At 35.6% G+C, this 14,681-nt stretch overlaps 1 protein-coding gene across 1 annotated transcript; it reads left to right on the forward strand.

The window, feature by feature from the left end:
- Positions 1-472: 472 nt before the first annotated feature.
- On the forward strand, positions 473-13,538 carry zgc:153372 (uncharacterized protein LOC767695 homolog). The gene is made up of 11 exons (XM_022682027.2): positions 473-630; positions 788-832; positions 2,292-2,419; positions 2,958-3,108; positions 4,017-4,153; positions 4,773-4,842; positions 6,145-6,226; positions 8,279-8,410; positions 9,360-9,502; positions 9,935-10,057; positions 11,248-13,538. The coding sequence occupies exons 2-11, from the start codon at positions 803-805 to the stop codon at positions 11,365-11,367; spliced, it is 1,116 nt and encodes a 371-aa protein (XP_022537748.2). The 5' UTR covers positions 473-630; positions 788-802; the 3' UTR covers positions 11,368-13,538.
- The last annotated feature ends 1,143 nt before the right edge of the window (positions 13,539-14,681 follow it).

Below are 14,681 nucleotides of genomic sequence, written 5' to 3' on the forward strand. Positions count from 1 at the left end.
GGAGAGGGTGTGCATTTCTAGCGCAGACAAACGGGGCAAACAGTCTAAAAGTTTAATATTAAGAGACATCATGAAATTAAACACCAATTTGAAAAATCTTAGTTTACACAACACTGTCAAAGATAGATAAAGATAGTGAGTCAAGTAAAATGGTGTGTACATAAAAATAATCAAGAAAATTATTAATTAAAGTGGTATATTACATTATTTGTGTTATTATAGAGTCTGTGGCCCGTGACTTCAAATATTTCTCCTTCTGGCCCCCAACAAAAAAAGTTTGGACACCCCTGGTTTATATTGTGAGAAATTGTGTATTTTGGACATGTTTATGTTGTGTTTAAAGGCCTGAGAATTGAGGATGTATATATATATGGCTTTACTCACACCTTGTGGTTGGCGGTGGTATTGCGGCCTCTGCTCCTTTAGTTGGACTTTAGCCTTTTAAATTTCCTACCTGTTTTCCGCCAGGCCACGCCTCTTATATCGACTCGTTTGTCGAAATACGGGTGTTATAAAACAGACTGGAAGGTAATTCTGCGTCTTGCACTTAAAAAGGAAATCTTCCCTCAGAAAGCTCTGTTGCAAGTTTCATACCGGAACCGACAGTACTTCTCGATACAGAACCGCCAGGTCAGTACCGCCTCCTCATACTGTGGACTCTGTGTTTACTGAGTTTTCAGCGCTGGAAAGATAAAGTAGAGTCTGAGAACCAGTCAACTGCAGCTTAAAACAGTATTTTACATTATATTCATCCTAATACTGAATTATTTTGGTGTTTTTACCTCAGAACCCGGCTGTGAGCATGGCGTCTGTGGTGCATGAGAAAGTGAAGGTGAGTTTTTGTGGTTTTGGGTGAGGTGAACAGTAGACTAGCTGTAGTATCACTGCTGAAATAAATTACCTCAGTTTTCTGTTTTTTTTTTATCCTCACTGCAAACATATATGTATAAATTGAGACGTAACTGTATGTTAATATGGAAAAAGTCGTTAAAAGTCGTTTTCATTTTCCAGCAGGACTTGCTGCACTCTGCCCACACTGCCAAAAGTACCAATTGGTCTTATATAATATTCTAATTTTCTGAGACACTGATTTTTGGGCTTTTATTGACTGTGAGCCATAGTAATCAACAATAAAATAAATAAACACTTAAAATAGATCACTCTGTGTGTAATACATCTATATAATATATGAGTTTCACATGACCTTTTTAACTGAATTACTGAAATAAAATAACTTTTTAATGATATTCTATTTTTTAGATGCACCTATATGTTTAAATATGTTAAAACTTTTTTTTTGCAAAATGTAACTTAGTTTCCAGATTTAAAACATATGGATAAAAGAATTAAGTACTGTCTTTAGAAATTTAAACAGAAATTAAGATTTTTTCCTTTTATTCATCAGAGCTATCATCGTTTGTTCTGCTGAAGGTGATTTTTTTTGTGTACATTATATATACATTATATAATGACAATCCCAAAAGTCAGTATCTCAGAAAATTAAAATATTAAATAAGACCAATTGATACTTTTGGCAGTGTGGGCAGTGTGTCGCGTCCTGCTGGAAAATGAAATCCGCAACTCCATAAAAGTTGTCAGCAGAGGGAAGCATGAAGTGCTGTTAGATTTTGTGGGAAAACACTGCACTGACTTTAGACTTGATATATAACAGTGGATCAACACCAGCAGATGACATGTCTCTCCAAACCATCACTGATTGGTGGAAACTTCCCACTATACCTCAAGCAGTTTGGACTGTGTGTCTCTCCACTCTTCATTTTCCTCTCGCATTTTCCAGCAGGCCTTGGCACATATAATATTCGATATAATTCTATAACATATAAATAATTCTAATATTCAAATTTTCTGAGACACTGATTTTTGGTTTTCATTGGCTGTATGACATAATCATCAATAATAAAATAAATAAACGCTTAAAATCGATCACTCTGTGTGTAATACATCTATATAATATATCATATATAATCACATTTTTAACTGAATTAAAGAAACTTTTTAATGATATTCATTTTTTTTAAGATGCACCCATATGTTTAAATATGTTAAAGATTTAGCTAATTGTAGCTTGATTTCAAGATGTTTAAAACATATGGATGAAATAATTAAGAACTGTATTTAGAAATTTAAGCAGAAATTAAGATAATACACATTATTTATTGCTTATCATTTGTTCTGTTGTGTAGAGGTGTGTTCTCTCTGGGCAGTATCCAGAGAATTATTTTATGCATTGTTTCTTATGGATCTGTGGTTTTTTTTTTCTTTTGGTTTAGAGTTATTACAGTTCTCTGGAGACTGGAGAAGATTTGCAGACCAGTGCTGCTTGCCCAGCGCCCTCTCGTCTTCTGTCCCCGAGCGCCAAAACAGCCCTTCAACAAGTCCATCCAGATGTTTGTAAGAGGTGATGTACAGTACAGATATACACATTCAGCACATCTGTTACAGTGACTCAATTCTAAATCAAAAGTGTGGTTTGATTAAATACTTTATATACTGTTCTGCCACAAATGTGGGCCTTTTACATTCAATGTGGATGTGATTTTAACCAGAGTATTTTGACTGTTTCTAGCCTCATTCTGCCAGTCACAATTATTACTGTGCTCCTGCGCCGTTCACTGTGGGTGGTAATACCTTCTATGGTGTATTATCGGCACATCTGTGACACTGGATCGAGGAATGTTAAATACCCACACATCTGGGCACCCATTGTCAGACCTCATTCTAATTCTGCTAATTCACATCACCTTACATTGTTCAGCTTCTCTCACAAGAAAACACCTCACAACATTTGCACTGTGTAGTCAGCTTACATATTGTCTCTCATGATTTAAGGCCCATGATTTTTGGCATGTCAGTGCACTGCTCTCTCCTCATTCACTTTAATTCCTTCAGCTTGTCAGTTCTTCAGAGTGTAACTCAGGGTTTGGTCTCTACTGCAGGTTCCTTGGTTGTGGTGTTGTGGTTCCTGAGAAACTGAAGGGGTGTTCGATTCTAGATTTGGGAAGTGGATCAGGCAGGGACTGCTACATGCTCAGCAAACTGGTGGGAGAAGATGGTCATGTGACTGGCATTGACATGACACCAGAACTGGTACTTTACTAATTACACATCAACTTGTGTATCTGTTCAATTATACTGTTTAAAACAGATACAGTAATTCAATCTGTAAGAAAAAAAAATCAGCCCTGATACTTATTTTGGCAGATTGCTATTCTAATGGCACAGCTGCCTGGATACGTCCAGTGCATCTTCACTATTGTAAGTCACTTTGGACAAAAGCGTCTGCCAAATGTAATGTAATGTAATCTCAGCTGAGAAGGTGCACGAGCAGGTCATTCATGAACAGCAACGTTATTTTTCTTTATGTGTTGCTGCGTGTCCTTCTGTGTGTGCAATACACATTAAGCGCACATGACTTGTCTGTGTGTCACGTCCTGGCCCTGTTCCGTGTCTGTCCTGTCCTCTCGCCATGTTTTTACTGCCCTCTTGTTTGTTTATGTCCTGCATGTGCTCTGATGTGTGTTCTTCCGTGTCTCCGCCCCCGTCTAGTGCCTTCACCTGTGTTTCATCTGTAGCTCCGCCCCTCATTACCTTTCCCCAGTTGTTCCCTGTTTCCTTTCCCCACCTTGTGTGTATTTATAGCCCCCTGTGTTTCCTGTTTCCTTTGTCGGTTCTTGTATGTTATTATGTCTGTTCAGATTATGTCTGCGCATCATTCTTTGTTTTCTTTTAGTCCTTTTGTACTCAGTGTTTCTTTGCTGTTCACGTTTTTGGTTTATTGTTTGTTTTCTTCATTTGTAAATAAATGACTTGCATTTGCGTCCGCTCTCCACAATCTCTCCATGCTTCAACATTGACACTGTGTAGCCAAGATAGCAATGAACATTTAACTGTTGACTGTTACCTAGGTTTTTTTTCAGTGGCATAATATTATGATATTATTTTAGGTCCACTTAGCCAAGCACTAAGCAAGAAATCCATGATTTTTCTTTACTCAGGTAGAAGCATCAAGGAAATATATCCAGTACCACCAGGAGCTATTTGGTTATGCCAAGCCAAACACTGTGTTTCTTCAAGGGTACATGGAGAAGCTCGGTGAAGCAGGGATCAAAGACAGCTCTGTGGATGTGATTGTGTATGTATCCCACCTTATATTATATATATAAAAAACATTGACTAAGCATTATGCATTAAATTAAGTAAAACTTGATTGAAATATGTGCATTATTTCTGCATTAGAAAATACACTGCAACAACACAGTAATTAACCACAGTTCTTAAACTATAACATATTGGGTTGCTTTAATACATTATGGTGCAGTTTCCTGTACAGGAATTAAGCCTAGTGACCACTTAGAGACCACTTCAGTTTCTGAATCAGTTTCTCTGATTTTGCTATTTATAGGTTTATGTTTGAGTAAAATGAACATTGTTGTTTTATTCTATAAACTACAGACAACATTTCTTCTAAATTCCAAATAAAAATATTGTAATTTAGAGCATTTATTTGCAGAAAATAACAAAAAAGATGGAGAGATTTCAGATGAAAAGGAAACAAGTTCATTTTCGTACAATTTTAAGAGTTCAGAAATCAATATTTGGTGGAATAACCCTTGGCATGTTCTTCCCACCAGTCTTGTTCATGTTCTTCACTTTCTCACTCAATGTATCAGGCCTCTTCTCTGCTTAACATCCTAAATTTAATGATTATCTAAAATCATACAAAACATATAAACTTTTCTTCCTGTGTACAGATCAAACTGTGTGATATGCCTGTGTCCAGACAAAAGAGCTGTCCTGAGAGAAGCTTACAAGGTACTCAAGGTGAGATGTTTCCTCTAGTAGCTAAAACTAATATTCTCTTTTTTGTGTACAGTGGACCTACACCAGCAGATGGCATGGCTCTCCAAACCACACTAGACCTCAAGCAGTTTGGACTGTGTGTCTCTCTACTCTTCCTCCAGACTCTGGTTCCTTGATTCCTAATGAAATGTAAAAATTAACTGATGATCAGTGATGGTTTGGAGAGACCTGTCATCTGCTGGTGTTGATCCACTGTGTTCAAGTCTAAAGTCAGTGCAGTGTTTCATGCTTACCTTCACTTCATGCTCACAACTTTTACGGAGATGCAGATTTTATTTTCCAGCAGGACTTGCCACACTGAAAAAAGTACCAAAAGCTAATATTCTAATTATCTGAGATACTGATTTTTGGGTTTTCATTGGCTGTAAGCCATAATCAATAACAATAAAAGAAACACTTAAAATAGATCACTCTGTTTGTAATACATCTATATAAGATCACATAGTGTCACATTTTGAACTGAATTACTGAAATAAAGTAAGTTTTCAACGATATTCTTATTTTTGAGATGCAACTGTAGAAAGGCATGTCATAAAAAAATGTCTTAGTACTTTGGTCTATATAGTTCATATCACATTAAATATCAATAATGAAATTTTAAATATTGCACAAAGCAGAAAAGAACTTACCTTTTAGGGTTGTCACAAGTGTGTAATATTTCTGTTTTGTGTACAGTGTATTAGAGTTATTGTTGTACAGTGGTGTGAAAAAGCCACCTTCCTGATTTCCTGATTTTTTGCATTTTGTTACACCTTTTTTTGTTACGTTTTTCTCAATTGTTCCTGAATTTGGATCTCAACATGATGTGTAGCTTTGTGATCTTTTGGTGGACTTCACTTTGTCAGGCAGGCTATTTAAGTGATGTCTTGATTGAGAACAGGTGTGGCAATAATCAGGCCTGGGTGTGGCTAAAGACAGTGTACTCAGGTGTCAGAAACAACAAAGACAGTATGTTTTATCAAGGGGGCAATCACTTTTTCACACAGGGCCATGTAGGTTTGGATTTCTTTTCTCCCTTAATCAAAACACCTTTATTTAAAAATGTCATTTTTTGTTTACCTGTGTTGTCTTTGACTAATATTTAAATTGGTTTGATGTTCTGAAACAGTTAAGTGTGACAAACATGCAAAAAATCAGGAAATCAGGAAGGGGGCAAACACTTTTTCACACCACTGTATATGAAATAAAAATAACATTTATTAATGACATATTATTGTTGTGCACTTATTAATGTTGCTTTTATTTTGTTTCTGTAACCTACAGGAAGGTGGTGAACTTTACTTCAGTGACATGTACGCAAATAAGGTGGTTCCAGACTCTTTCAGAGAGGATGCAGTTCTTTGGGGTATCTGAACTATTTTGTAAATTATCTAGGTGAAAATCTCTTTAGCAATAAGATGGAAAAATTTGATATTTGTGCATACTATTATCAGCTCCTTTGCACACTGAATAGTGGACAAATGGATCTTCAAAAATATGTCAGAAGGTCACAAAAAGCAGTGTGACCCTATGTCCTCTTTTTCCCGAACATATCTTCTTTTTTTCTGGATCTAAAAATGGGTCAGACCAGGATTTCTCAATGTAGCAAAATATCCAGGATTTCGCAATGATTTCTCATCACTGTTTACTGACACATTTTTACAACTTTAAACACATATTTATCTTTCTTCTCTACTACTGACCTACATTTTTGTGCATCTACAAACAACTATTGCTCAAATATCCCACAGAGAGAGGGAGAGAGAGAGAGAGAGAGAGAGAGTAGGAAGTTGTTAACAATGGCAGCATACTGAGAGTGACCATAGCCTAAAATGCCTAAGCACAATTGTAAATAAATATACATACATACAATCAGTTTCTCCGATTTTGCTATTTATAGGTATATGTTTGAGTAAAATGAACAATGTTCTTTTAATCTATAAACTACAGAAAACATTTATCCCAAATTCCAAATAAAAATAGACTTTTAGAGTATTTATTTGCAAAAAAGGAGAAATGGCGGAAATAACAAAAAAGACTTTATGCCTGCACTCCTGTTGCAAAAATTCAAGCAATTCAGCTTGGTTTAATGGCTTGTGATCATCCATCTTCATCTTGATTATATTCTAGAGGTTTTCAATTTGGTAAAATCAAAGAAACTCATCATTTTTAAGTGGTCTCTTATTTTTTTTTCCAGAGCTGTAGCTCTAGAAAAATAGCGTGGTTCTGTATCTGTGGAATCAAGCTTACTAAATATTGTGAATTATCCAAAAGCTCTAAAAGCATTGATAATCAAGTGAATCACAAAGCACAGAGTTATTGCCCGTTGAACACTTTGAATAGTGTCATATTGTAGAGAGTTTATGAAAACTGACTTTTTATTTGATTTTACTTCTGTATTATTATAATGTAAAAAAAAAATTATATTTATTTTACTTGAAAGACTGGATTTGAACTGAAAATAGATTATTTGTTCATATACTTATATGGGTTGGTTTGCCAGGAAGGAAAGCCTAGTCCTGGTCTATACAGCACTGTCAATAGAGATTACTAGGACTAGGCTTAAATGAGAACACTGGTGTGAAATGGACTTTGGATGTATTAAAACGTAATAAAAAATACTTAACCTTGTTAAATAGCCCACCTCCGCTCACCTGCAGCTTTCTGAGATCCAGTAGTTTGTGCACTTTGACCAAACATGCTTTAAAATGAGTGAGATGGGGCATAATTTTCCCCTGCAGATAAATCGACTTTTCCACTGTTCTCCAGGCTCAGAGTAGCTCCACACTTCATTGATAGAATCCAGAGAGCCCTGATATTCATAATGAGGCATTTAGTGTAGGTAAATCTCTAGGTGTCACCATCTCAAATTTAAGTCTCAATAAGTCGACCATCGAGCACGAACGAATAGTAAAACATTTTAAGCAATGTTTATGTAATTTGTTGTTGGTTCTTTGCATTCTAATATCAACTGTAAGCAGATATTTTTTTAGCAACAGCTGGAATTCATTTGCAAGAAATTAATTTTGCAATCTGCTCAACTATCCTACCTATTCGTTCATGCTCGACGGTTGACATATTGTCCATAAAGTCAATTTTACACTGGAATTCTCCTTTAATCACTGTCTTGGAAACCAACCCTATTGGGCAGTTCCCTAAACAAGGCCTAAACCATTTTAAATCGAGATTTAGGAAAGGAAAGGAAAATTAAGTGTACAACTAGGATTAATCCCTGTCTGGGAAACCAATCCTAAATGTTTATGTATTAATTAGGCATTACCATAGCTGCACAGCACACACAAACAATTGCAAAGTAAAGATTTTTCTTCCTATTTTCCAAACCATCACTGTTAATCTGTGGATTATATTGTACATGCTCTATACAGCCAAATCTGACCTGAATGTTTTCCTGTGTCAGGTGAAGGAATGGCTGGTGGTCTCTACTGGCAAGATCTCATATCCCTCGTGAAGGAACTGGGCTTCAGCACGCCTTACCTGGTTGCAGCCAGTCATATTCAAATCCACAATCAAGAGCTTCAAAAGAAAGCAGGTAATATCAGGTCAATTCACTTGAATTTTAAGCTGTTTTTTATTAAAAAGTTGTTTAGTTGCATGTTAATTGATAAGAGTACTTTTTGTATACAGTGTGTGTAATTTATTACCTAAGAGTCTCAGTTTGATTTAAAGCATCCTATTATAAGTCAAATCCCTTTCTGTGCTAGTGTAGGTGTAGCTTAAGCTTAAAGGTCTTTCGCTAAAATCCACTTTTTCTTGTTCTTTATAAAATACAATAGGTTCCACTGAGTTTTATATGATGCTGCACATGAAACATTTCCTCAATCTTCATTGTCTGCAGTAGCTAGTAAAAGAAAATGTTTAGAAAAATGAGTTGATCAGGAAAAGCACTGAAGCCACGCAGCCAGGCAGGTTTCGTCAGATAGGAGCTAACAGCGCTAGAAACAGCATGACAGTTCATTCTTGTGTTATTTGTGCAAATAACACATCAGTGTTTTATGCTTTTACCAGTAATTTAGAGCTAAGAAACAAATGTTTAGAATTTGTCTATGGGACACCACCAGCGAAGTACAATTGAGATAGGTAGGTGTATATTTAAAACAGTTCTGTTTACAGTTAAAAGTAAAAATCCAACCCGGGGTCTTGTTCCAACTGCCCGGGCAGCTCAGCTGCTGCTCAGCCAAGAAAAGCCTGGGGTGGATTTGTACTTTCTGGACCAGTACTACTCAGCTCTGTGTGTTTACGTAGGCTCTCCGGTGGATTTCATGTTTTTACATAGACCTTAAGACTAGTCTTTATTTTTTAAAACATTTCTAACTGTTGTTAGAAACCGCAACACTTTTTCCCCCACAAAACGTCTCACATGGCATTAATTCCTACTAGAGACCACAACTAGACATTTTAAAATGAATGAAAACCTTTCAAATTAATTTAGTTATATGCTATGTTTTTTAATACTGTCATTTTTTAATTATATTTTTTAGGTGATATTAAATATGCATCCGGGACCTACCGTATTTTTAAACTGCCCAAACACTCCATTCGGTCCAAAGCACTGGTTACATACAAAGGGACTGTGCCAGACTGTGAAGAACATTTTGCATTTGATGCTTCATATTCCTTTAAGGTATTGTACACTTACGATACATAATCAGAGTTCCAGATTAACGCTCACATTTTTATATAGCTGGTATTCTTTAAGCACTATAAAGCTGATATAGTAAAAAATATGTATATAGTAATAATAGTATGCTAACAAACATCCACTATGTCACTTTAAAATGCACAATATGACCTAATGTTTGTGGACACCCCTATATATTAGTGAATTCTGCTGTCAATCAAGCACCAAAAAGCCTGGTCACCTTGCTCTATAGCAGGCTAGAGCAATGGTAAAAAACAACAACAAAAAAACATATCTTTGGTATGTGGAGCAGTTGAACTGTGTTCTCTGGGGTAGCTGCTGTTGTATCTGAAGCAGTCAAATTGATATAAACACACACCATCATGTGAATGTACCAGTAATCTTTACTTTGATCACTGCTGATGTTTTGCACAGACAAACCTGACAATGGATGTAGATGCAGAAATGGCCGCAATCCTTCAGTGCACACGTTTCTCCTCAGACTTCACCGTGCAGATGACGGATGAACCTGATCCCAGCCTTGACTCTACTCGACAGGTAGTAGTAATTCATTACAGGCAAATGGTCGCTATTAGTTTTATATATTTAAATATGTAACTATTAAAAATATGTGGAGCAGGTGTCTTTAATAACAACAATGAGAACAAACAACATATTTAGAACAAACAACATAATTAAAGTAATATACAATATCTAGGCTTTTTAATAGTTGAGTAAAATTGTTTATATACTACCAGTCTTGGTAAGGTTTTAAATGTACTATACTGTTTAATATACTGTTTCATATTGTCATATTTTAAAATTTTGATTATGTACAGTGTTGCTTAAAAGCATTTTATTAATATTTCTGAATACATTTTACCTAAAACTTCTTAAAAGACCAAAAAGTAGATAATGCAAACAATCAAAAAATCTATCTGACATAACTCCCTTGTTCAGCAGTAAGTGCAACTAAACATTACTGGTGACTGGTAATAGTGCACATAAGCTTTAAAAAGCTGTAAAGAAAACTTAAGATTTTAATATATATTAAAATATATAATTATGTATATATGTATATATGTAAATACATAAATATATGATATAGTTAAAAATATAGCTCACCTAGAGTTGCAAACATTTTGAATTGTTCATGGTGACCTTATCCTTGTACAATGTGTTATTGAACCATTTAAAAAATAGAACTTAATCAGGTAGTAGTATGAAATTTAAATAATAAGGCTGCTACACAAAAGGCACATTATATTGGTATTCACCCATACACACCCAGCTCACTGTTAAAGCCTTCAGACGCTAAACACTATGTCTGCTTCTAGCTCTACAGCAAGCTAAGGAATAATCACAAAAACAATGCAATGCTAAAAACAAAGCTAACCTAGTTTAGGCTAGGCTATGATAAGATATGTAGTTTCTATGAGATGTTCTGCTACACAGGTTATGGTTTAACTTATAAAACCACATCTAAGCATTTTTTACTCCCAACCATATTCACATGTGTAATATGTATCCATCAAAACAACTAAAATTCACAATAAATGCATTTTATTTTACTTTTAAGCTAATTTCAGTTTGTTTGATGCTAATTTGTAGAATAAACTTTCAGTTTACGTTTTAGCTACATTAGACTCATAGTTCAGCTGAAAGGATGCTGCTGAGACAAAGAGTCTGAAAAACAAAGCATACATATTTAAAAGAAAACCGCACCATATTACTCTCTGTGCTTTTAGTATCACCTCCTGAACCCGTTCCAGCTGGCAGACAGACTGGGCTCCTGCATAAAGCAGTGTTCGAAGACGGGCAGCACGGCTGCCTGTGGTACCAAGACGACCAGCGGGAACTGTGGGTAATGTGGGAAAAGTACACCATGCATGGGTAAAACGCCCAGATCTACATTTTGACTGACGTTAGACTGAATAAAGCAGAACAGCAGCTCACTGAGCCCATAAGATATTCAGGTTAGCTTATATACTGTGAATTTCTCTCACGCCCTTTTTGTTTAATCTCACTAACAGCCATTTGTCATTGTCACTTCTAAACTTTGTAGAGCTTTATTTTTTATAGATTTTTTTTCTAATTCTAGAAACTTGATTAACTGGAATATTACATTCATTTGATACAATGTAAAAAATAATTGCCAGATTTGCGTTATGTTGCAGTGACTTCAGTAAAATGATTTCAGTTAATGAAACAACTTCCTAATAATGTTGTAATTATTAAAGAAAAATATGGGCTGAAGCGCTAGGAGTATTAGAATTGTGAATCTTTCCAACAGGTGCAGGTTTTGAAGCTGGGCAAAAATTGAAATATGAAAAAATATATAAGTCAAAAGAAAAATGGCTAAAAAAGCCTTTAATGTGTCATGGCAAATAAAAATAAATAAATAAATAAATAAATAAATTTACATGCCATGACACATTAAAGGCTTTTGAGTCATTTTTTTCATCAGAGTGCCTTTGACTTTGACTGGCAATTTTTTTCATGTTGTAATTATTTTTAATACAGGTAGAAAGATAGAATGGCTTTCTACCGTTATCGGCCAGTCACATATTTTGGCTGAAAATTGGCTGATACCGATACAAAGCCATATTTTTCGAATTAGCCAATTTTGAGAGCCGATCAGTTTATATTTGTGATTTAAGGATTACAGCAGCTCTGTGTTGCTCACTGTTGAAGCTGCCTGGTTCAGGAAAAATCTGCAGTTTCTCATTCAGCTGCTAGATGGAGCTCTGGAGCTGAAGCACAGCTGCAGACACTCACTCATTAGCAGCAGGCAGCTCAGTAAGGACATTTATGTAATGTGTAAAACACAAAAAATATTTTCTTTCTCAACAGTGCAGCTTTTAGCCCATACTGTGAATAGCAGTATAGAGTTTCACAGTTTTTTTTTTTTTTTATGTGGTTGGTTGTAAAAAGTAAAGTACATTATATGATGAGAAAGAGAGTGTATGGCACATTAACAGAGATATTAAATCTCCTGCATATTGATAGTGTCTCTGACGCCTGCAAATCATGTATAATATCCCAGAAATCAGTTTATTGTGTTGCTTGTGCACATTTTTGGACAGAGTTCTCTAGACTCATCACTGTGCTCTGCAAACTGTATTTATAATAATGAATAAAATAAATAAAAATTACAGCATTTATTTGCAGAAAATGAGAAATGGCTGACATAACAAAAAAGATGCAGAGCTTTCAATGAAAACAAGTTCATATTCATAAAGTTTATGATATTCATAGAGTTCAGAAATCAGTATTTGGTGGAATAACCCTGGTTTTTAATCACAGTTTTCATGCATCTTGGCATCATGTTCCCCTCCACCAGTCTTACACACTGCTTTTGGATAACTGTATCCCACTCCTGGTGCAGAAATTTAAGCAGTTCAGTTTGGTTTGATGGCTTGTGATCATCCATCTTCCTCTTGTTTATATTCCAGAGGTTTTTAATTTGGTAAAATCAAAGAAACTCATAATTTTTTATGTGGTCTCTTATCTTTTTGTATTGTAGAAAATTAGTTTGGATTGGTGTCCTTTTAAAGGCAAACAAGTCTTTGACATTAATCTACACGTATATCTATTATGTAAATATTTTTGGGTGAGTACAGCCCTTACATTAATTTACAACCAGATTAGGTTTCCACTGTTAATGAGGTGACCAAAATTAGGTGAAATTAACAAAAAATGAATTTGTCTGAAAAGGTTAATGTGGCATCCAGCCACGTCCTCAGTTGGTAGGGGTGATCGGCCCAAAACACCAAGAGTCCATCTTTAATTTTCACTGTACATATGTTATAGTTTTTTCTTGACAAAAGTGAAATACAGTGATTGTAATGGTGATGGCAGAAGCACAAAAGTGATAAATTAGGTTTCTTTACCCTTTTGTTATGTTTAACTGTAAGTAATAGCAATAATGCTAAACAATGACCCATGTGTGTATATGTATGTATGTATGTATGTATGTATGTGTCTAATATAAACATCTATGAACTTACACATTAAAAACAGTAGATATGTCATTTTACATTTACATGCTCATAACATTATTTAAACTGTGTTAAGGTTTAATTTTCTCTAATGATCACTCAAGTTTTATGGTGGAGGGTTAGTAAGTGACTTACTGGAGCTGATCCCACTGGTTGACCAGCTTACCCATTTAAACCAGCAAAGATGATGTTTTCATTAATTTTATGTTTTGTGGTTGTGCTTGTCTACAAACATGAAACATTTAAGATGGCTATTAAAGCAGCATGACTGAGTTTGGTGATTAGTATTATTAAGTACGTTGACCAGTATGACCACCATGACCAAGCTAGTGCTCCAGTATGACCAGCCTGGTCAAGATGGACATGCTAGTAGGCCAGCTAAACCATAGCCGGTGTACAGCTGGACAGAGCATCGTCTCTCAAAAGTGAAGCCACCACAGGCCGGGCGCCCCCTGCTGTTTGGTTTCAGAAAGCTGTGTAACCCCACCCATCCCCATAGGTTTCAATGGCAAAACAGACAAATTTCAATCATGTTTTTTTTTTTCAATATACTGTAATTCTACCTCCATTATTTGAATGGAAGAGCTAGTGTAACCTCTGATTATATTTTCAATTTTTATATCCCCACAGAGTTCAGCTCTATTTAAAAAGGTGTGGTTATTGTAAAAGGGCTTGGTTACACCTAGCCGGGGTGGGACCAATGACTGTATGGGTGGGACCATAGACTGTGTGAGCTCTGAGGAGGCAGCCCTCAGGGGCGGGGTTATTTAAATAAGTAGGCTGTCTCTCCACAGTCTTTCTCCCTCCACTGGTCTCTACTGCGCAGACTCGGGTTTCAGGATCGCCAACATGGAGAAAGATTTTGGCTTCATTTTCATTAAATAAATGGGAATGGCAACACGTCGTCCATCTTTTTTACAGTCTCTGAGCTAAGCCATCAAACTCAAATGAAAGCATGTGCTGTGCTGGTTAAGAGCTAAGCTTATTAACCAGTTTAACTGGGTAGTATACCAGTATGGGGTATGTTTTCTCTTGGATGAGCAGCTTGTAACATTTATGTTTTAATAACACGTTATGTATTTTTTTTATTTTAGAAATGAGAAGGGTACCACCTTATTAGAGCAGATAAATGTTTTACTAAACCCCAAATTTACCAAGTACAAAATTACAAAAATAAAAAT

The sequence above is a fragment of the Astyanax mexicanus genome, chromosome 18 (assembly GCF_023375975.1).
Source record: "Astyanax mexicanus isolate ESR-SI-001 chromosome 18, AstMex3_surface, whole genome shotgun sequence".
Taxonomy (NCBI): domain Eukaryota; kingdom Metazoa; phylum Chordata; class Actinopteri; order Characiformes; family Acestrorhamphidae; genus Astyanax; species Astyanax mexicanus.

Bases quoted from the DNA above. Each gene is read 5' to 3' on its own strand.
- zgc:153372 (XM_022682027.2), top strand. From the start codon at position 803: ATGGCGTCTGTGGTGCATGAGAAAGTGAAG. The intron at 6,227-8,278 runs GTATCTGAACTA...TTCCTGTGTCAG, and splicing joins AGAGGATGCAGTTCTTTGGG to GTGAAGGAATGGCTGGTGGT. The intron at 9,503-9,934 runs GTATTGTACACT...TGTTTTGCACAG, and splicing joins ATGCTTCATATTCCTTTAAG to ACAAACCTGACAATGGATGT.